Source organism: Parus major, chromosome 13 (genome assembly GCF_001522545.3).
Source record: "Parus major isolate Abel chromosome 13, Parus_major1.1, whole genome shotgun sequence".
NCBI classification, from domain to species: Eukaryota; Metazoa; Chordata; class Aves; order Passeriformes; family Paridae; genus Parus; species Parus major.
In genome coordinates this window covers 10,848,858-10,872,308 of record NC_031782.1, presented here as the reverse complement: position 1 = coordinate 10,872,308, position 23,451 = coordinate 10,848,858, and the positions used below count along the sequence as shown (strand labels likewise).

At 42.6% G+C, this 23,451-nt stretch overlaps 1 protein-coding gene across 4 annotated transcripts; it reads left to right on the top strand.

Annotated features, from left to right (window-relative positions):
* The first annotated feature begins 1,653 nt into the window (after positions 1–1,653).
* On the top strand, positions 1,654–23,317 carry LOC107210799 (protein Shroom1). Of its 4 annotated transcripts, none has more exons than XM_015642089.2 (7): positions 1,654–1,795; positions 10,920–13,739; positions 14,466–14,536; positions 15,218–15,793; positions 16,149–16,299; positions 17,360–17,632; positions 19,854–23,317. In XM_015642089.2, exons 2-7 carry the CDS (start codon positions 11,022–11,024, stop codon positions 20,106–20,108), a joined length of 4,044 nt encoding a protein of 1,347 aa, XP_015497575.1. In that variant the 5' UTR covers positions 1,654–1,795; positions 10,920–11,021; the 3' UTR covers positions 20,109–23,317. The 4 variants fall into 4 exon arrangements, with proteins under 4 accessions (XP_015497575.1, XP_015497576.1, XP_015497574.1 ...); XM_015642090.2 differs by having other exon boundaries at positions 16,146–16,299; positions 19,893–23,317; XM_015642088.2 differs by having other exon boundaries at positions 16,146–16,299.
* Positions 23,318–23,451: the final 134 nt, after the last annotated feature.

The following is a 23,451-nucleotide window of genomic DNA, read 5'->3' as shown; positions in this document are numbered from 1 at the left end:
CTGAGGTGCAGGGTGGGAATGATGGCTTTGACTTACTCTGTTTTCTCATGTGCTGCACTGGAACCCTGATTACTCCTGTAGGACTGAGGCCAGGCTTGTCTGCAGTTCAGTCATTCTCTGAAAGACCTGAACAAATGTTTCACTGGGAAAAGGAACGTACAAAAGTTTCTGTGCAGAGGAGGCACCACTGGAGTTGCCAGCTCTGCCCCCAAATTAGAGCTCTGCTCATCACTTGGCAGGAGAATTGCTCAGGTTTGTCTTTTTCCCACCATGCAGGATTTTATTCCTTCCCATTTCTCGGACTGCTGGAAATGTCCCCTCACCTCCTATTGCAAAACACAATCAGATACCAAGTCACTGCTGTGAAAATAGGATTAAATGCAATGACTAAACACTGAGTTAGTTACTGAGTAACTTCTCAGGAACCCTTCTTCATACTTGGGGAATTACTGAACACATGTGCTGGTAAAAAAGAAATTGAGCTGTGGGATGGTCTATTTGTACACAGGACTTTGAAGAGGAGCCTGGGTGGTTGCTCACAGAAACAGAGTGGATTAAATGAATAATTAGTGAATAGTATTCCAGAAGCTCTTCATGCCTGGGAGAAGTGGATTGAGACTACCAAGAAGGTTATTCCTGTCCTCTCCAGCTGCTCTGCAGTAAAGCCAGTTCCAAGCTCTCTCTGCTGGCATTGGCACAGCCTTGCTGGGGAGCAGGGAGAGCCCAGGCACAACCCAAAGGCTCAGTCTGTGCCCCACTGGAGACCACTTCTGTCCCTCCAAACATGGAAAAACAACACAGCAACAGGTGAGCAGGGTATTTTTGTAGGAAATGTGGGAAGAATGCCCAGTTTTCCCTTGAGAGACATTACATAACAAATCATAGAGCTGTGGCCTGCATGGCATTATCCACTTTAGTTTGAGGGAAAAAATAGTGGCACAAAATCAGCTTATTTTTTAAGCCCATCTGGAAGCTAGTGGGAATTCATTTCACTGAATAAGGCCATTATAAATTATATCTGGCTTCATCACATGTATTTGGAGGCAGAAATAACTTATTGCAGAGGTTTGAATTGATTCAGAGTCACACAATGTAGATGAAAGCCTCAATTTGTGTGCCTTCTGTACATTTTTATGAACAAAGTATTTAGAAATAATTTTAAATCCCCACAAAACAAAAACTGTAGCAAATACAACACAGCTTCAGAGTTGCCTTGAGCTGCATTAACTTTTACTGTACAACCCTTTTTCTCTCCCCCTAAGAAAACATCTTTTAAGAAAATCAAATCTTACTCCTTTGTTGGATTAAATCTAACAATTTTCAGTTGGATTTAGTTATTTTTTGTCTAGCAGTGGTTCTCCTCTGCCCCAGAGCAAGGGCTCTTGGCCTGTGCACAGTGACCCCAGGCTGGGGACAGCTGGGGATGCTCCTGCAGAGGGGACAACCTGGTGGGATGCCCAGGAGTGCTCTGGGTCCCAGGGCAGAGAGGCCTCACCTGGTCTCTCCTCTGTGGCCTTGACAACAAATTCATGGAATTTTTCAATCTTGCCCACGTGGGAGTCATGGCCACCAGCCAAGAGCTCAGGCAGAAACAGCCCTGCTGTTAATGATTGACTGGTGAGATAATGAAATAGCCCAGCCCACTGTTTGCTTGCTTTCCTTCTCGACTGCCACTGTACCTCTGCTGTGCACCAGAGTGCCACAAACCCAGGGCAGTGTCCAGCCTGGGACAGTCACCCTGCTGCTGTGATGCCTGTGGAGCTGCACACTGGCCCTGGGACATCCTGGTCACCAGGTGAGAAATGGGAATTGCCTCTGATACTTGGGAGTGCACTGAGAACTCTTCAGGCTGTGATCTGCAGAAATTCTGCTTCACTGACTATGAGATCTTTTTTGGGGGCACAGCTGGACTGTGGAAGCAGAGAATTGGCTTCCATTTTATAAAGAGAATATTGGAGGTAGAAAATTTTCACTGTCTGTATTCATTGTGAACATGCCTTCAGATTGCTCAAGCTAACAGGTAACCTGGTGTATGCAAGGTGTCCTTGCCCATGGTATGGAGGGTGGAACTGGATGAGCTTTAAGGTACCTTCTAACCCAAATAATTTTGTAGTTCTGATTCTAACAGAACCAAACAACATCTCAGAGTGTGTATGTTTATTTTAGATGCCTGTACCTGGTACATATTGTCTTCAGCAGGTGCTGTGCTGTCTATTTATGTATTTGCTTTATGCAAGAAAAGAATGAAAATAACGTTCTGGTTACTTTGTTGTTTGTATTGTGTTTGCTGTAAGTCTGGAGAACATGATTCTGCTGATCCATGGTCTAAGTAACTGCTCCTTAGGCTGTGGATAAGTGCAAATGTTTGGGGAGGGATTTGGTGAGATCCCAGGTGCAGACTTTTGAGGACCACAGTGTGTGCTGGATGAGCTCACTCGTCTCTTCTGATAAAAAGATTTTCCTTTATCTCAGCAGTGTCCCTTGTGCAGCTGGGGGTCACCACACATGTCCTTGGCCCTCACAGGGTTTGATGCAGAGTTTGTGTGATATATGGGTTTGGATGCCAGGTGCCTGTAGCACTGTGGCACATGTGCCAGTGTGTGGGTGCTTCTGGAACCATCCATTTACTGGTTTGGGAGGTGCACAGTGTGTCATCCCAACTCAGCAGTGCAGGGCAGGCAGAGACAATGGTCCATTGGGCAGGGGTGATTTAAACATCTTGCAAGAGCCCATCCAGGGCCAGGCATGAGCTGATGGGTGGTGGTGAGAGAAGAAAGCATAATGTTGGACAAGCAGGTGTCTAGGTGTTGTGTTTTCTATCCTTTCTCTCCACCAAGGGCTGACTCAGCTCTCAGGTGTCATGCAGAGCATCTGCTGCCAAAGTCCATGTGCTGCCATCTGAGGCACCCTTCTGTAACAGCCAGAAAACAGCCTGGAAATAGAGGATGGGGTGGGTTGGAAAATATTAAAACCAAATTTTGAAATGTTTAACTTGGGGCTGGAAGCTGTCTTAGGCACACACACAAGACAGTCTGATATACCATCTTCATGATAGCAGCAGGCCACCTGAACTTCAGGGCTTGTCCTTGGGATCTCTGACTGTGAAAGATGGCATTTTCATAGGGGAGTGTGTGAATGTAACCAAATCATTGAGGACAGAATTGAATTTGTAACATAAAAATTATCTTTAAATGCTAAAATTATCAGTATGTTGTAGCATGTGAGGGACCAATCTCACTCCTGCTGCGGACATGGATGGTCTCGTGTCACCTGGGTCTAACACAATCACAGGAGCCCTGCTCTATCCTTGATAATGTGGGGTTTTTAGAATAAATAAAATCTAGGTCTGTGTTAAATGGGTTGGGTAAAGGGTCTGTCAGGTAGACATTTCTACACAGAAAATATCTGCTTTGGTACAAAATGTACTTAATGATTCTCCAGCAGAGGCAATGATTGAGGCTAATGGTGAAATGCAGTTTACAGAGAACTGATTTGGGGCCTCAGAGGGGAATTTCTGTAGAATGGGTTAAATAGAGAAAGGTGGATCTGCAAAAACTCAGCTTTCTGTTTGGATGGGGACTAGTTGGTATGAAGTGCTACAGACAGGGAATCACTTGATCCCTTGTTTGTATGTTCCCAGTTTACCATCTCACTGAAACTGCCCCTGCTCTCTGAATTACTCACCTGTGATCAGAATACCTGTCCTGGAATCACCTGCTTAGGGAAAGTCTCTCACAAAAGGTCTGAGTGCTGCATTTTCCCAGAATTGAATTAATTTATGCTTCCCCCAGCATTTTTCCTCTGACATCTCCTGTCAATCTTGCAGCATGTCTGGAGGGAGGCTGAAAGAGGCTGGGTTTAGTTTAGATATTGATAAGAAACTCTTCCCTGTGAGGGTGGTCAGGCTCTGGCACAGGTTGCCCAGAGAAGTGTCTGTCCCATCCCTGGAAGTGTTCTAGGCCAGGCAGGACGGGGCTTGGAGCAACCTGGGATAGTGGAAGGTGTCCCTGCCATGGCAGGGGGTGGAACAAGGTGATCTTTAAGGACCCTTCCAACCCAAACCATTCTGAGAAAAAGTGAATGCTCTTTGCAGACCAAGGCTTTGACTTCTGTCCCTAATTGCAAGCAACTACCACCCCACCACTAAACCTGCTCCAATGTAACTATTGGATATTCCAGATTATTTTTAACTATTAATCCAAGTTTTCATTTTTTTGTTGTGGAAACCAGAGATATGTTTGGTGAGATTAAGCATAAACAATTATGAATTCTGTCCAAACAAAAGCTATGGGAAAATACTGGAATGCAATATTTGCCAAAGGAACAGAGCAGTCTAATATATTATTTCTTGTGTATATTTAGTGGTTTCCTCTTGTTCCAGTGGAATGTTCTGTAGTAACTGAATATTGCATTACTGTCTGCCCCAGCCCAAAGGCAAGCACAATTTTGTTTAATGTCTGGATGAATTAGACTGAAAACAGGCATCCTCTGGAAAGGAGTAGTTTCTGCCTCCTATATCAAAATAAGAAATTAAATATAAATATAAATTATATAAATTAATTTAAATGGCTTCATAATCCCTGATTTATATACAAGAAAATTGAAGTGCTAATATTGTTTGCCAATTATATTTTAGACTGCTGCTATGAAAGACTGGAAAAGTTACATGATTTACTGAGAGTAGTAAAGTATTAAAAAATTGTATTTAGGAGGAGTGCTAAGAGGGCAATATTCTAGGTGATCCAGCTTGATCATGTTACCCTCTGCTCTGGGAAGGTCTGGTAGGAATCTCTAGCCCATATTTTACCTATCAGTTTTCCCTAGATGGAAATAACTTTGGGAATGTAGTGAAGACAGTGTGTTTCTGTATCTTCATGAAGTTCATAGCACATAGTCTAAAGCTTGAAAAGTTCAACAAAAAGCTTATTAGTACATTTAGGGACCAGAGAATGAATTTTTTGATCCACATGAAGACATAATTTAAATTATATAAACATACATTTATATACATAAATAATATATATAAAATCCCACTTCATTAAGGTGAACTGGACACTGCTCCTTCCCCAGTCAGTGCCTCTGGATCCATCCTTGCCTGAAATTGGAACAAGCAGGAATGTTTGTCCTCATTGCAGGTTTGTCTGTGGAAACCATAACTACAGCATGGAGAAATTGGAATCTGCAGTGTTGTTCTGGCAAGGACTCTTGGACTGCAATTACAGAGCCATCCATAAGGCTTTGGAGAATAGTTTTATATTAGAATAAAGCATATGTAAGTGCCAGACAACTACAGTTCTTCAAAGATAAGATGACTTCATGACATTTCCCAGCCAGCCAACCCTCACTGGTAACTTTGAGTGAGCATCAGCTCTCCAAGAGCTCTGATAAAGCTGAAACAGGAAAATTCTGATCCAAGCTGTGCTGGGAATACGTTAGGTTTGGGATGTGTGGCATCTGGTGATGCTGCCTATTATAAGCACTTGGGTTTTTCTAATTACAGATAATTAATAATGAACATGTTTTTAAAACTGTGCTTGCACAGATTGTTAACCAACTACCAGCTCATAGGATTCTGGATAAAACCATGTCAGCAGAAGGAAATGTTGAACTGGATTTTCCCTGTATAAAGGCCAGTTTCTTCTCTTGGGAGCTTGACTTTCTGCCTAAGCTGTGGGAAGCTTAGTGCAGCCAGGAGTAGGTCAGGGAGACTATGAGAGTTTTATTTTTCACTGATGTTTCTTGGACAGCCTTGCTGGGAAGCAGTCAACATGGTAGAAATGAGAAAACATCTTTATTTTATATATTAATTAAATTATATTCTATTATTTAGTTAATTAATAATATATATATATTTATTCTAAAGACATGCTAAAAATCAACAATGTAATTAGACATTTTTTTCTTTTTGATTTTTAGTGGTCTAGAGTCTGTAAATTTTTCATGCTCTGGTGGTGATTTTGTAGCCTGTAAAAGTAGTATGGGGCTAAGTTTACAACATCAAATGAACTTGATTATATTTAAAAAAGAAATAAGGAAAATATGATGACATTAAAAGGGATAAAATAGAAATGATTGGGAAGAAATGCATACATTTGGGATGAACCTGTGATTTCTGGCCAAATCATTTTCTGAGAAGCACTTACAGAGGCAGAAGAAAAAATAAATATCTGGTATTTCATAGAGGCTAATGCTGATGGAAAACAAGAGAAATTTCTGAGGGTGAACAAGGAAAGTCAGGGAATTCAAGGACAATGGAGAGGTACATAGTGTGTGACTGCTCTAATAAAAAGGTCAGACTCTGTTGGGTGCTCAGAAAAGGTCTCTCTTGGGACTGTGAAGAATTACCAAACCTGATCTTCCTCATTAAACCCTTGGCCAGAGATTGGGCCATAGCTCTCACCTCCAAAAGCAGTTTATTTGGGCCACAGCTTTTCATCACCCAGCAGGCATGTTAGGAAAATGCCAGATGTTTCTGTACATCAGTGAGATGTCATGCCCATGGGAAGTGATGCCAGGAAGGTGTAGGATGGACCCGTTCTGGTACAGAGGCTCCAGAAAAGCTCCTGTGCTGGTCACCAGGGATCTCTTCTTTCTCTAGAACCTGGCATAGCAGGGTGAGGAATTATAGGAAGCTTTGTCTATGCCCCTACGCAAAGAAAGGGGATACTGAGATGCATTTTATAGTTATTACTTTCATCCTTCTTACAACACTTGGATAGTTCCAGAAAGCCTCAAGTGTGTGTCCATGGGTTTTACTGGAAATGTTTGCATTCCTCAGACTATGGTGAGATTTATTTCTGCGCACACAAGGCATAAACCTCCTCTAAATCCCACTTAGGCTCTGTTTTGGGACTGTGTGACACTTTGACTTCCCTGGCTCCTAGACTCAGGGTGAGTCTTCCACTGGGCCTGGAAGCCAAATGTGGGATTTTGTCCTTGGGTGTTGATGTACAACATCCTTGGTGACTTGCACAATAGTTCCAGAAATTGCACTAAATGAGAAAAATGGGGGTTAGAGTCTTCAGAAACCTTAGCAAAAAACATACAGATTAGCAGAAAGTGTGTTTTTATCAGTCAACCAAAGGCAATATAATCTGCTATGTTTGAAACCTAAAGTTGAAAGTCCAAGGGGATAAAATTGTTGATTATAGGCTAGAAACAAATAATAACAAAGGGAAAGTGTCTATTAAAAAGAAGAGGCAGAGAATGAGAGAAACAGTGACTTCCAGAGATGCTGGGCACAAAGGCAATGCCAGCCACACTTTCCTGAATGTAGTATCCTTCCATTTCTTTCACCCTTTCAACAGTCATGCCTAAGTGATGGAATTCAAGGACTTTGGACATTTGTCTGGACATTTCAGAGTCAGGTCAGATGAGCAGCTCTTATTTCCAGACATATCTCAGAGGTAGAGTCACTGAGAACACATCCATGTTGTGCAGGGCCATGGGTTTCCATCCAGGAAAACCTGGATGCAGAACTGGGAACCTGTGCTAGATCACCAGCCAAGGACCTGCTGAAGGTTTCTGGGATGCCAGAGGTTGCACCTGACTTCCCCAGGATCCTGGCCTCTCTAGGCTGCCCTGGAAAAGCCAGGAGGATCACCTGCTAAAGCAAGAGTCTCTCAGGTGATCTTTGGGTAGCAATGAGATCTCACAGCCTGGGAAACAGATGGGTCAGGTGCTGCAGACTGTGCAACAGATTGGAATCTGAAGAATTTCAGCTAATATTTACATCCAGTTTGATAAGGAACAGGTCATCCAGAAATGTGGGCATGACATAATATTTAGGTTGGTCAAAGTGTTTGCTTTGTGTTTTGCACACTTGTTCTCCTCTGGAGAACACTTGTGTACTGTAGATTGATCCAGATTAATAGCTGTGGGTTTCCCCTTTATTTTCATGGAGCCATTTGTATAAAAAGGGCAATTACACAAAATGAGAGGTTTGAACTCTGCTTGTGTTTATTAAGGAAAATCCTCATTCTTGCTTCTGTGATGGAAAGATTGTGTTGGTCACTTCAAGGTAACTCCACAGGAAGATAAATTATTGCAGACTGTTGTGTGCCAGGGGCTGCTTTTCCTGGGTTGCTGAGGGTAAATCAGAGACTTGATAGAGAGAATACTTGTGTTTCTGATGGGTGATGATTTGTTTGGGCAAGCATTGTATATAAGTGCAGGTGATTTACAGATCAATTATGGCACCTAGCAAACTCTAAATGAGGTCAAACAAGACCAAGCTGCAATTCTAAGAAATCTTACCTTTATAAGACAGGTGAGTTGTTCACTGACTGTGGTCTGGAGTCACTTGGTTTTCTCTGTACAGAGTTATCTTGCCAGATATGAGGCTTTGACATACTGAGTTGTTTGCAAAGAATTCAAGACTGTGCAATGCAAATCACCTTTCCCTAGAACAGAACAGGTTGATGTGGATAGAAGTTAAGTTAGCCTCTGTTTTTAACAGTGAAAAACAACAAGAAAACAACTTAGGAATTTAGTAGGTTGATAGTGGCTTTAATAGGTTTATTTCTTCCTTGGGCGTGGAATGAATATAATTCCCTGTATTCCTACACTTTTAATACAATTCCCTTCATTTTTCAGTGGTTTAAGTTGTGATATACTTTAATTTAACATTTTTCTTCTTGCTTTCAGTGGTTTACAATGAAAGCATTGCAAGCCAGTCTGGAATGGCAGAATTGGCTGGAATTGTATTCCAGCCTTGCCAGAATGCATCTGAGACCCAGAGACAGCACAGTCCATGAGGGAGCTCTACCTCCTCCCCACTGAGAACAATAATGTCATTGTTCATGTCACTTGAGTTTTAAGGACATTAATGATTTTTGCTTACATGGGAAAGAGAGGGCAGTTTCCACATAGTTCTTTGAACACATAAACAATTCTTCTGTCTGGGTTTAGGAAATATCCTCTTCAAAAGAAATAAGACAAGTTTTCCCTAAGGTGTGTTTCATTATCAGTCAGAAGTTCTTACCTCAGTCTTCTCAGATACTGAAATTGTATTTCCTGTTACCTCTAGTATCATCATAAATACCTGAATCAAAATTTTTTTTTCTCTGTATTGCCAACTTCATTGTAAATCCCAATGAGGAGCTTGAAACAATGGGGGAAAGAGGTCTTGGGAATGACTGGTATAGGAAACCAGGAGAGTACTTCCATTGATAGACATGAACTAAATCACAACAGTTATTTGGATTCTACACATTACTGTGAAAAGTTAGAGCCAAATTCTCATTGTAAGTCAGGGTAGCTCCATTATCTTCCATGGAAATGTGAGAGCATATCCCAGACGAAGCCTTGGCTCAGTCTTTTTACAGCACCATCAGTAAGAGCTGCTTGGAGAGATTCCACTGGGAGAAAAATTTAATTAAAACAAGGGAGATAAGGATGACAGAGCAATCTGTCTTCTGGATCTCTTGTGGAATGTGGCTCCTGTGGGATTTGATCCCGTGCACCCACAGCACCTCCAGGTACCAGGGACACCCAGAGGTCCCCACTGCCATGGACCAGACTTGCAGGGCTCTGCTTGCCTAGGAAATGTAACTGCAGTGTAATACACAAATACACAGTGATATCCTCCCAGTCTGCAGTTAGTGTCATTGAAATCATTCAACTGCTTTTTTCCCCTCAGTGGTTTCAGAAAATCCAAGGTTTTCCTTTCACCAAGGTTTTTACTTCTTTAAATACTTCAAGGCCATTATGAAAAAGATGGGGAATGGCATCACCAGCCACTGATTCCTATTTCCTTTGTGATCCTGTTATTCACAGATAGACAATTAAATTTCTCAGCTGTGTTTTAAATCATCTGTAAAGAGGGAGACAACTCCAGAAATCCTTGAGTTGGTTTCTTACTGAAATGTTAAAAAAACAAACACAAAAAAAAAAAACACTGAAAAAACATCAGGCAAATTACCACTTTGTGGTGTTAGGCTGTTTTAATTTCCCAGAAAGTACTTAAATTATTTTGTGTGCCCCACCAGCCCAAGGTTCATTTATAGATTAATTTGTGTATTTTGGTTCCTATCCATCTCTTCCCTTGGCTCAAAATGAATGATACCAGGATAGTCTTTGAAACAAGGCAATTTTTATATATTAAAGTGAAACATCACCCTGAAACCTCTCTTTCTGACAGTTTTTTGAGGTCCCACCACAGAAATATGATATTGGGAATGGCAGATTAGCATCTGGTGAGTTCAACCTTTGTTTGAATAAATCAGACATGTAATATTGTGGAGGGATCTGGACACAGTTTGTCTGCTCAGAAAGCCTTTTACTGGAGCAGCTTGTTGATGAAGCTTTTCAAGATCATTTGGTTGCTTTCTTTTAATAACTTATCAGTTTCTAGAGCTGGTTTAAACAATAATTACTAAACAGGGTTGCTGGTTAGCATCACTCTGTTTTCAGGTTCAGTCTTTTATTTGAGGTTATTATGCCTAGGAGCACGTCAGGGGGTTTGGAGCTGGCAGAGGTGGCTGAGAGGGTGATGCTGTTGCTGTGAGAAACTTCTGCTTGTCTTTTCTTGGCCCATTGGGTTGCTGCTTGTGGAGATACATTTATTAAACTAAAACTATGGGCATCATGTAAAACAATCAGAGAGGAACTGTCAAGTGCTGCTGATAAACACAATCTATTTTCCAGACTCTGCAAAAACTGTATATTTGTTGTACATGAACTTTGTGCTGGTGCTTTTTCCTAGTCCATTTGAGGGTTTGCAGGAGAGTTTTGACCTGCAGCCATAAATATTTGGTCATCTTTTAAAATCTGTGACTTGGGACTGGCAGCAGAATGTCTCACCAAGATGCTTTGTCAGTCTCAAGCCTCTTTTTATAGTAGTCTGGGAAAGGTTTTCCAAGATGTGGCATGAGAATCCTCCTACTGAGTCCTTTTCACACATTTCTTTTTCTTTTTAGGATCCTCTAGTTATTATTGGAATGTAACTGTAGAGAAAAATGTTCATTTCTAGCAACTCGGTTCTGGACTTTTAATCAAACTTGGATTTCTGGAAATACTACATGACTTCAGCTGGGAATGAGACAGAAAGATGGACTCACAGGCAAGGTGGCAGAACTGGGAAGCTGGTAGAGCCTGTGACCTCTTCTGAAAATGATCCTCTTTTGTCAGGCAAGTCAGTCAGCATCATGGACCATCTCTTGCACCTCCCTGGAAGGGCAGACTCTGCTTACAGCTCTTTCTCGGGGGGATCAAATGTTCCAGAGTACCCCACACCATCGTGCTATGGTGAATATTTCTGTGTGCCTCCAGAGCAGGTCCCATACATGGACACAGAATACATAACAGGAATTTATAATCTCAGAGCTGCACACTCTGACCTCAGGTCCACCCAGCCATACAAGGCACCAGACCTGGGTACCCACAACAGCTCTCATAGCACCGGTCTCACAGATCACTGTGGAATTACTCTTACCCAGAGGACTTCAAATCAGGAACCTCCATCCCTGGCAGCACCTCCACTGTCCCCTCCCAGGCAGCTCAACAGCTATAACATCACTGACAGACACTTGGAGAAGTCAAGAGAGAGAAGAGGCTCTGAAGGGCACGCTGAGTGTAGTATGCAGCCAGCTCCTGGTGTGCAGGACAGCCAGCCAGCAGAGAGGGATGTACCATGGAACCAACACTGGGGTGCAGTTACAGAGCAAGATGTAGAGCTGGATAGGGAAAAGACTCTGGAAAACAAGGGCCTTTCTTCTGATTTTACAAATGAGGTGTCAAAAGTTCAGGCACTAAAGAGAGAGGAAAATGGAGAGCAGAGCCCATCACAGCAACCTACAAAGAGAAGCAATCCACACATTTTCAGCAGACCTTCTTCATTCATTTTTCAAGAATATTTAAAGACAGACTCTGTGGTGAATGTCTCCAAAATACTTTCTGCTTATAATTCAGGTCATGCTAATAAAATTCCCAAAGAGTTGAACTCCAAATCCTATCAGCAAACACATTCCAACCCCAATGCTGTTAATGATACACAGGAAGTCAAACAGTGTCCCAGGGCTGTGCGTAAGCCAAGTGCCAGAGAAGCAGCACTGCCAAGCACTGTGCCAGGGCCCAGCCAGAGGAAAAAGTCTTTGCCCTGTGCTCAGGGCCCACTCCATGCTGAGTGGCATTCAGACATGGATCAGGATGTGTTTGAGGACAGTTCAGAATTAAAATATATGGAGAATGCTCTTCTAAATAAAAATGCTCCTAGGAAGCCAAACAGTTATGCAGACAAAAATCAGTGCTATGATCCTGAAGGAAAAATTATGAGCAATATTATCCCAAACCAGCAAAACAAAGTGCAGAGATCACCACTGTCCTGCAACTGCAATGTTATGGAAGTGCAGCAGCCTCAGTGTGAGGAGTTGGATCAGGGAAGGAAGCAGTGTTGTGATGGCACAAGACAAATGGCTTTTTCCAGACCAAAGGAAAATTCCTCATCTCAGTCATTCCGTGAAGTCCAGAAAGAAAACCAGGGTAACAACAGCAGTCCTGACCTCAGCACATGTCTGGGACAAGAAGAACCTCCTGTTCAGAAACACCAGCCTGTATTTCAAACACAGCTCTCAAGAAAACTTCAGGAGGACCATGCTCATGAACAAATAACCAGGCAGGCAACTCCCATGCTTTACTATCTTTCTGCAGGAAAAAGCACCCATGTCCAGCACTCCAACAAGGACTCAAGGAGCTCACCAAAGGAAATTCCATCAAGCAGCTGTGCTGCCTCAGCACAGGGTCTAGAGATACAAAGTGAAGGCCATCAGCTTCAGAGGAGCAGCCACCACCATCAGTGCAGTGCTTCTGATCTCCTGCTCCAGGACAAAGATCTCATTTTTAGGAGTCCTGCCTCATTCCCAGAAGAGAATTTCCAGAATGACTATATAGAGAGACTTAAAGTGGCTCAGAAAAAGGTTCTCAAAGAAACCTCCTTTAAAAGAAAAGACTTACAGATGAGTTTGCCTGTCAGACTGAGACAGAAATCCTCTAAAAGGCCATCAGTTGAACACCTTCGGTCTTTCTCATTATCTAGTGCAAGTGAGGATGCCAAACCTGTTCCTTGCTCCCCTTCTCATCTAGAATCTTTGGAAAGTTTCAACAGAAACAAAGAAATAAGGAGGCCACAAAAAGGTCAAGCAGGGGGAAGGAAAAGGGTAACCCAAGAGCAAAAGAAGCTGTGCTACTCTGAGCCTGAGAAACTCAACCACTTAATGGATAAGGAAGTGTCATGGAGTCGAGTTAGGGATGAAATCACTGCACAAGATGCAGTGGCATCCAGGAGAAGGGACCTGGAGAACAGAGGAAGGGCATTTTCCAGTTCAAGTGTCTCCAGGACAGAGCTGAAACAAATACAGAGCAGTGCACTAATTAAATACATGGAACAGAAACTCAGTCAAAGACCAGGTGGTTCACAACACCTCCCACTGCATCAGCCACCTCTTCAGAAGAGGCTGCCAAATCCTAAAGAGCCTCCTGGCCACATTTCCAACCTAAATGGAAGCAGGAAAATGCAAAATTATGAGGTTTTCTGCCAACTTGTCTCTGATCAAAAATCACCAGATGTTTTTCCTCCTTTTCCTTTTGCTCCCCCACCCAACATGACCAGCAGGTGCAATCCCAACAAAGGGGGTGGGAGCTGCACCAGCAAGTGTCCATCAGCTGAAAGTCTCCAACAGGCAGGTGGTTCTGCACCTGGGAGAGCTCCTGAGAGACCAAAATGCACTCCTCCTTCCACACAGGTAAGAAACCAGTACCTAAAGGGGGCATAAAGAAAGTCAAGGGTGACTCTGACACTGGGAAGATGCATTTGCAGAGACAACGTGCTGTATGCAGGATGAGGCTGTTTGTGTTCCAGCAGTCATTATTGTTAATGACAGCAACTTCATTAGAGCCCTATGCAAAAAAAGGTCGTTATAGGTCATTATAAATGACCAGTGTTTTTTGGCTTCTGAATTTGAAAGACAGTAGCTGTCAATATTGTTGATGAGAATAAAGATGATGAAGAGCCAAAAAATAAATAATTTAGCATACCACCTACTGAAGAGACTGACAAACTTCCACCAATGCTGAATTTCTGAATTGTTATGGGAGTAGAGGTATCTTCTGTTGGCAGGCGTTCTTTTGGTTTTCTAGGGTTAAAAAATAAATGGATGCTACCTAGGAAGAGTGTAATAGCAATTTAATTAATAAAAAAGAGGTTAAAAAAAAACAACCCAAAGATTAAAGAAAAAAACAAACAAACAAAACCAAAACCTTTCCACCTAGAAAAAACAGCAACAACAACCAAACAAAAAACCACCCGACAAAACAAAACAAACCACAAACAAAAAAGCACAAACATCGGTGAACCTACTTGGAGATCTACCATAAGCTTCCCTTGCTGGGGATAACAAAAATGGGAGGAAAATTAAGCAGCTGCTTTGCCTGAAATGCTGGTTACCCCAGTGTGCTGTTTTCCCTTCCAGGACACGAGCAGATGCTCCAGAGGTGCAGCAGCCCCGTTCCAGCGCTGTGGGAGCTGCCCCGGCACCTCCAGGTGAGGCTGTGGAAGCTGTGCCCGGGTGTGGATGGACATCCTCCTTTGTCCATACGGGAATATTCACCCGCTTCTGTCTGGGTCAGTCTTTAAACTCGTTTGCAGCTCCTGAAGTGCCAGGTGCCCCTGAGCGGCTGTGCCTGCCCTGCCGAGCTCTATCAGATCTCTGGAGCGCAGCTCCCTCATCTGAGCTTTGGAGAAAACAGCATCTCCAGCAGCTCGGATACACCCTGTCCTGGAGAATATGTGTGATCAGGAACGGTGCAATAGGGGATTTTGATGTGTTTTCTTTAAAGGAAAAAAAAAACAATGCTATTTACACATCGCTAGGAAGTTAGTGTTTTAACTCTCCACATTTGCTTTGCTAGTTTGAGCAGCATCAAGGGAGATAAACATCTGAACTCTGTCTCAGCAAGGCAGTGATGCTGACTCTTTGGTAGTAAAAGCATTTCCACTCATTCAAAAATATCCCAGTGGTTTCTGGAGACTTCAGTGGCTTATGGGAAAAAAATATTTGCTTTTCTTAAATTTCCTAGTTTTGCAGGTTAGCAGAAAAGTAACTGAAAATTCCAGACAGAACCAGAACATCAGAAACTTTTGATCATAGCTCCTAAACAGTCTGCAAAAATATCTGTTATATAGAGACTGTCTCAGATAAAAGAACTGTCTTCTTCCTTACAGTTTCTGTGATCCTGAGAAGGATGGACCCCAGAATCATGAACACAGTGACATAACTGTGTGTGTGCATGGTCAGGATAAAAAGGAGCAGACTCCTGAAACCTCTGTTCCTGACCCAAGAAGTGGAAGCAAGGAGAGCACTGGAGAGGAGGAGGAATGCAGAACTCAGTCTCTGAGTGGGAATGCTGCACTCGAGCTCCCAGAGCAGCAGCAGCCTGCAGCTTCTCCAGAACAGGGAATAATGCATCTCCACACAGCATCGGCTCAGCCTCACCAAGGAGACAAAAATCCAGGTTTCCTTGCCCAGGAAACAACCATGCACAGCAACCACGATGATGTTCCCCTGGAGAGAGAGACACACCTGCCCAAAAGGAGGCTGCAATCTTCTCAGGACCAGCGATACCAGGAGCTTGCTTTGGAGATCATTGCCAAAGACAGTTCTCTGGTGAACATTCTCATACCTCATCCTCTTAGAAAAACTGGTTTGGACCTGATGGAGGGCTTATTTCCTGTTAACATTTCCATGCTGGATAAATCACAAAGGAAAAAGGGAAAAGTACAGCATATGCAGAAAAATGAGTAAGTAGACAAAACCAATTATCTAGCACTTTGATCTATTTTAATGTAAAGATACTATATATACTAGTAGTAAGATGAACTTGAGCACATTGTTTTGTTTTTGTTTTGTTAGAAAAACATACAGCTTTCTGATTTACATACCAAGAAATGTCTGAGGCTAAGGGTATGTTATGGAAGAAAAGTGGTTGAGTGGTTCTTTATTAAAGGGACTGTGACAGACCTAGGCTGTAAATCTTTTGCTATAGAGCTATAGATCTCCTGTGGTGAGAACAGAGTGAGCCTGAAGTCAAGATAGATAAAACCATGAATTCAGTGTTTGTGAAGAAAACTGTGTATTTATTTTCTGTTCCAGTAGCAGGAAAAGCCACGGAGATGGACCAGAAGAATGTCCAAAATCTGAACATGAAACCAAGAAAAGGAACAAAGATCCTGCCTCTATGGGAAACCAAGTCCTGAAGAGCAATAGGGACAACACAAACGAGCTAGATGACATCACATCTAAGAAAGTATGTAGATGACCACCACAGGAACCACTGTTTCTCCATCATGACAAAGAAATTCTTATTAATGCCATTATTGCTATGGATATTTTTATCCCAATAACATTTCACAGGTAACTTTGAATCAATTTTTGCCAGTAGGTGAAGTCCTGGCAAATTGGCATATTGATCATAAATGGTAGTATTTAAATCCAACCTGATTTGACTCAGATCTATCATCATTAAAGGTTTCCTTGCACAGCCAGCTCCTGTGCAGCAGCAGCAGCAAACTCCCAATTTAACACTCAAATCTAATGTCAAAATCTGTAAAATAAATTAGAACTGGCAGCCTAAATAAGAAATATTCTTTACTCTGAGAACTGTCAGCAGCTTCTGCACATTCCAGTGTCCAATTAATTCCATACAGGCAGAGAATGGGGGATATAGCTGGACAGGGATAGAAGTATGGAGCTTGGAAGGGTGAAGCTCCTCCTGCTGTGCACATCACCTGCTGTCTCACTGCTGCTCCTGGTTATGGTGGCATTGTCCAGCTTCCAAAGAAGCTGACGGTGTGCTCCCACTCAAGTCTTGAGGCCTTTTCCCATATAATTTCCTTATGAAACAGCCTCCACTGATTACTCCTCTACCCAGAGACCATGGCCTGCTTGATTTGCCCATGGAATTGACTTTTCCTGTGCATATGATAAGTAAAATTCCAACCAGTTCTTCCAAAGCTTGGTACAGAGCTGGGACTTCATGCTCATGTCTTAGAACAACTGTGTAATCATGTTGTAATCTTTATTGCAGTTCCCTTCTGACTGATTGAAAGGTCTCTGAGACAGAGAATATATCACCAGCTAAAGTGAATACCAGAAATTTGCTTTTCAGAGTATGAGAATTAAGTACAGCTTAGAAAATATTGCTGCTTTTCCCCCCCTTTTTTCTTTCATGTAGCTTAAAATTATTTTAGAATTCAAAAATTTGGCAAGACAATGTGAAGAAAATCCATTCTCTAGAACTGATATGGATTCTCTTTGGCAATAATAGTTTCTCTGATTTTTTTTTTTTATTTTTTTTATTTTTGCAGCTGGAACTCATGGCCACTCTCCAATCCAGGCTGCAGGCACTGTGGGAGGAGCAGGAGCTGGTTCTCTTGGAAGTCAGGGAATGTTCCAAGTGGGGTGAGAAGCTGGAGGTCATGGTACAGGACCTCTGCAAGCCAAATGAATTTGGCCGCTACATGATGTTCATTGGGGACCTGGAGAAGGTGGTGAGCCTCTTGCTGTGCTTGTCCAGCCGCCTCACCCGAGTCCAGGATGCCATGAGCAGGGTGGATGGTAACACAGAGGCTGAGGAGAAGGTGAGTGACAACAAAGGTGTTGAATTTGTTTGGTTCACTTCTTTCCAGGTGCAGCTATGCTCAGCTCATTTGTCTGACAGCTTGTTTAGCTTGTTAGATGTAAAATATCCCAACCAACTATTGCTCAGGCAGTGTTTATGTCCCAGGATGGGCTGTGTCCCCGTGGCTGAGAGAGAAGGGCTGAAGCAGAGCAGGTTTCTGCTGAGGGTCAGGGTACAGTGCTGGAGCACAGCAGTCAGAGTGAGCCTGCAGCTGGGTGCTGGGGGGCCAACAGCAAAACCTTGAGAGGCTCCAAGCCAGAGAGCCTTTGGGCTGCTCCCTGGGGAGCAGCTCCAAACCTGTGCTTCACAGGACTTTTTGTGGATTTATTTCTCCACTGGTAATTTCATTGCATTAATTACTGCCTTTGAAACCGTATTTCACTAAATGGGTTTGTCCTAGCAAGCAGGAAGGTGTGGTCATAACTTGAGATAAAACTCACTGTGGTTTAACTCAACTAGCCAACTTTGATGGAAAATGAGGAATTGTCTCATGTCACCAGGAAATAATTTCAACTCTTGAAAAGTCTCCTTTTTGCTGAAGAAGAAAAGCCAAATTTATCCCAGGAATTATGCTTCCCTGCTGTTCTTATTGTTCTTAGACATGTTTTTATCAACACAATACCTGGTGTTATCTCTCTTTTGGAAACAGGAAAATCATAGATTTAGAATAACTGGGATTTTCTGGAGCTGTGTTGCTGCTGACCTGTATCTCTAGAGGTTCATCATAGTTCACACCCAGAATAACACTAAAAGCATCCTTCCCTGCAGTGTGATTACCAGTAATTTGCTGCTGGTTTGCAAATGGGGAGCCAGGATTCATCTCTTCCAAAATGTCAGTTGTGTTAACCTGAATAATTTTAAACAGTATTTCATACTTTCACTTCATGGTAGGCAGGGAGAGTGTTGTTTCTCTAGTATTACATTTATACTCTTCATAGGAAACACATGTAAATAATTTATTCAAATATTTGAATAAAATGCCTAATAGAGGCTTGGTTAAGTGCCAACATTTTTAACAACCATCTCCCACTAACTGCATTTTCCCTCATGTCAGCAAAACCAGCAGTCTCATTCTTTGACTCCATTTTTAGGGTGTCAGCAGTGACCATTGCTCTGTGCTGTATTTATGGGCACTGTTCTGAAACAGGGCATTTTCCAGCAGTGTAACCCCTATGAAAATTATTACAGCTGAATGAGAATAAGCTAAAGGTGAAAGGTATAAAAAGGTAGAACAAGCAAGTCCCAACTCTTTAGAAGAAGCCTTTGATGAACACTTACTGTCTACATCACAGTTATTTTATCACACTGATGCCTTTTCGTGGTCTTAAAAAACTGAGAGCCAGACACAGTTAAGGGATGAAGGGTTTTTACCTTGGTGTTTAATAAGGCTCTTTATGGTGCACTGCTTCACTAAGGTGGAATGCACCAAAATACACACACGTGATAGATCGTGTACACAATTTATAGACCTTACAAATTAGCCTATCTAGAAAAGGTGCCCCAATGAGAGGCTTGGATAAATAGTGTGATATCCCCCCATCCTGAAGGAATTTCCCCCTGGATGGGCTAAATCTTAGTTTACAGGATATGTTCTTGGTTTCTTAAGAAAGCACAGGGTTTTCCAGCCTCCAAGTGTGAGGTCTCTAGGATGTCTTGTCTCTTGGCCTAGCAGAATAGTAGGACTATGCTAAGTTATCAGACTTAAGGAATTACAAGTATGCATGCTAAAAGTACTGAGGATATATAAAAGTTATATAAAAGAAAAGGAAAAAAAATCTTGGCATCAACACAGACCTTTTAATAAAAGCCATTCTATCTTTTTAATGTGTTAGTGGCACTCTGGCCACATGCAATATACACAATACAAGGATACATGCCCTAAAGAGCTTCTAATTGAATGAAGATTGTTACAGCATATTTTAAAATAACCAGAATGTTAAATATATTGATTCTCTTCATGAGGGCAGCACAGGAGAAGTGAGCCTTCATGGCATTCACTGTGTCTTTACCTTTCAAGCCACAAGAATGAGTTATTCAATTGAAAAAAGCCTCAGGTGGAACACGAAGCCCACAAGAGGAAATAATTAAATTAAATCAACTATGGCTTCCAAATGAAGAAATAGAGTCTGCCAGGAATGATGGGTTCTCATGGTGTGCTGCTTTGTTTTTTATTCCATTAGCAATCGCTGATTGAACGGCACAAGCTCTTGTCTCAACAGTGGGAAGATGCAAAGGACCTGAAGGAGAATCTGGATCGGAGAGAACGTGTGGTCTCTGGAATCCTTGCCAAATACCTAACAGAGCAGCAGCTCCAGGACTATCAACACTTTGTTCAAGTCAAGACCTCCTTGCTGATTGAACAGAAGGACCTCGAAGAGCAGATTAAATTTTTCCAAGAACAATTAGAAAATCTGGAGCAAAGCATCCCCATCTAACACCCACCACCAGGCCAGACATTTTTATATGTTATATGTGATGTTTCCCTGGAAATCCACAGGCCCTCTCATCACAGGGCTCAGTTTGGTGAATTCTAATCCTGTTTGTGCCACAGCACTGGCAAGTGTTTAGATGCTCTGGGATGCTCTAGGCACACTGTGGTCACGCCCTCCACTTGGACAATGATATGACAGCATCTCACAATGTGCAGCAAACTGCCTTCTGGACATGACTGATAGGATTCATTGCTCCTATTAACTGAATGTGCACTTCCCCTTCTTGTCTGTCCATCTGTTTCCAGATTGATATCATCTCAATGAAAGAACCACACAAATATTTACCTCTTGTGGGTGGGTCGAGTGTTTGAAATGAAAAATTTTGTGGGTGTTCAGATGTGAACTGATGATTGCACAAAGCCATAGGAAATGTTATGAACCATTTCAGTGAAACTCCTGCACTTGTTTCTTTCTGTTTATGTGTGTGACACAGTAAAAATACACTGTAATGAAAGAAAATAATTATTTCCTTTCTTTTCTTGCTTTCTTACCCTTTCATGGTCACCATTCATGAGTCTTTCCTGGCCTCTGAATGTACAAACTGAAGCCAAGAAATAGTTTAAGCACATGCTTTTGAATCCTATTGCCTTTTGCTGAAAGTTTGGTAGTTAGAGCACTACTTCCATCCCCATACCAACATGCAGCAGCTATTTCCCAGCTTCAGCTCATGCAGCGTAGAAGGCAAGATGGCCAGAAATGCAGAGCATTTTCATTTTACAACACTGTGATCCCACACTGCTCCACACAATTTTTTTTTGACCCTTTACCATCAGAAGACAAATTTAAGATTTGAACTCTCAACAGCAGTAACTGGTGGTCTTCTTGGGGGAGCAGACCCACAGGGATTATGGAACTAAAATCCTGTGCAGTGCTTGTATATAATTACTGCTCATACCATTACTCACCAGCCTTCCATTTGTGACTTTGGCAGCAGTGACACTGAGTTACCTCTGACCAGAGCCCTGGGAAAGTATCAGCTTCCAGAGCCTTCTGCACCGTGGAAACTCCCCCATGCTGAACACTTCTTTTGTAAACGGAGTCAGGTTGTGTGAGTTGGAAAAATGCAAGGAATGAAGAAAGTGCCTGGTACCTGACCCTCTGGGAGAGCAGGCAGGAAATCCCACTACCACCCAGCCTTGGGAGTCTCCTATTGCTGCCTTGCCAGTCTGATTCTTTCACAGGTAAAACATAATGTGAGCCCAGCTCCATGGAGAATTGTAATCAGAGCCTTGTGGGGAGCTGTTTCTATGAATTAATGACAGCTGCATCCAGGAGAGTGCAGAACAGCAGTACTGAGAAGGAAGAGGTGAAAGAAGCAAAACACAAGCACCCAGATCTCCCTGTGGGTGCCGGAGGGGGGAAGCTGGTGGGATTCCAGGAACGATCTCTGCATCTCACTTGGCCACCCACACACCAGTGGCGTGGGGGGAGACTCTGCAATAGCTTCTGTTGTGGTAGGCAGAAGCAGGGGCGCCTGATTTTTGGATAAAAAGATAGCTTGCATTGCTGGAGGCAGAGCATGAGCCTGTGGTGCAGGTGTGGGAGCATCCTGCCCATCTGACAGCGGTGTCCTGGCAGCAACTGAGAGATTTTTGACACAGTAGCTCCTTTAGAACCTCATTTAACATCCACTGAAATGTGTGGGAGTCACTGCTGGACCAGGAGCTGCTGTTTCAGCCTTTTAGGGACTAAATTGAAGAATTTAAGTTATTTTGTTTTAAACACCAGCCTCATTTTCTTCACTGGGGTGTTACGCTGGGGGACTTTTGCATGTGGAACTAATTAAGGAACGGAGCCGCAGTTAATGCAAATGTACTCTGAAAAAAGATATTATTTGGTGCCTGTGAGAACTGTATTTAATAAATAGGATGTTCTCTCTGCTTTGAGAATTCATGGCAACTATCTGAATATTTTTTTTTAAAATAAACTCAGAGCAGCATTGCAAAACTAATCTTCTGTGCCTGGAGGGAACCCCCATAGACATTAAAGAATAATCAGCCTGTAGGAATCATGCAACCTCTGGGGTTCACAAAAGACTCTCAAGAAGCAGCATTTGAATTTCACTGCTAAATGAAGAGAGGCATTAAAGGTTATCAGAGACTCTAAAATACCACATAAGCCTTGAAGCTGAGTCATCTCATAGATAAATCCACAGAGAGAGAATATGGGCAGCACTGATAGTCTTGATTTAGAGAATAAGAGAAATTTCTAAAAATATGAATAAAGACCCAGAAGTCTTTCTAATGGGCTCAGCCCATGGTGGAAAAGCAAGAACATGCCAAACTACCTCAAAAGGGTACCACTTGTGAAACACTTTCTCCAGAGAGCCCTGCTCTGTGACAGCTCCTGATGGAATGGCTGGTGCCTCCAAGACCCCTTTCTGGGTTTCAGCTGTTCCCTGCTCAGCACAGGGTCAGTGTCACCTGATGTCACAGTGTCTGCTTGGAGAGGTCTGGTCTAGAGCTGATCCCAGCCTAGAGCGAAGCTGTAGTTCCTTGTTGCAAAGGGTAAAACTACTATGGGAGAGTGGTGGAAGAAAATACAGCACAAAAGTCATGCTAAGAAAGTCTGTCTGTACCACTGCAGTTTGTTATTGTGACCATATTGGTGAATCTTACTGGTATGACCATCTGCCTCATGCAGGAGCCTGTGGGTGAGGACACAGAGAAGACCTGGCCCCTCAATAGCATGACCTCACATCAAGGGCTTATGCATTTGGGTATCGGGTTCTATTCAGTGGAAATGAACATTATCTGGTTTGTGTCAGGTGTGACTGGTGCTTGCTGTGCTTCTCAGCAGGTGTCTCTAAGCTTGTCTGGAGGGTCTCAAGGTGATGGGGATGATTTTCCTCTTGGGAAATGGTTTGGGTTTGGCTAAGAACTTATGCTTTCAGGTGAAGGAACGGAGTGATGCTCTGCCTGGGACAAACAAAGAGGAGAAGTTCTACTGAAAAAGGGAAAGCTGAACACTGCCAGCATAATTTTTATTGTGCACATCTCTTTTTTGTTCACAGAAAGGGAAGATGTACTAAAGCTATGCTAATATAAACAATATAGATCTATTTTGCTTGCTTCTGGGTTACACAGTATAATGGCTCCATGTGCTTAATGACTTATAAATTACTGAAATAAACCTTGAAACTAGAATAGAAATATTCTTCATTAGGATGCAGAGATCTGTGTTGTCCTGCTCTGACCCTGCTCTTCCCCTGCAGCAAACAAACACCACGCTGTGTGCCCATGCTATGTCCTGGCCAAGTCCCTGTTAACAACCTCTTAATTTGGGG

Coding starts and splice junctions, on each gene's coding strand:
- LOC107210799 (XM_015642088.2), top strand. CDS start 11,022: ATGACTTCAGCTGGGAATGAGACAGAAAGATGGACTCACAGGCAAGGT. Junction 14,537..15,217: donor AGCTGCCCCGGCACCTCCAG/GTGAGGCTGTGG, acceptor TCTTCCTTACAG/TTTCTGTGATCCTGAGAAGG. Junction 17,633..19,853: donor ACACAGAGGCTGAGGAGAAG/GTGAGTGACAAC, acceptor TTATTCCATTAG/CAATCGCTGATTGAACGGCA.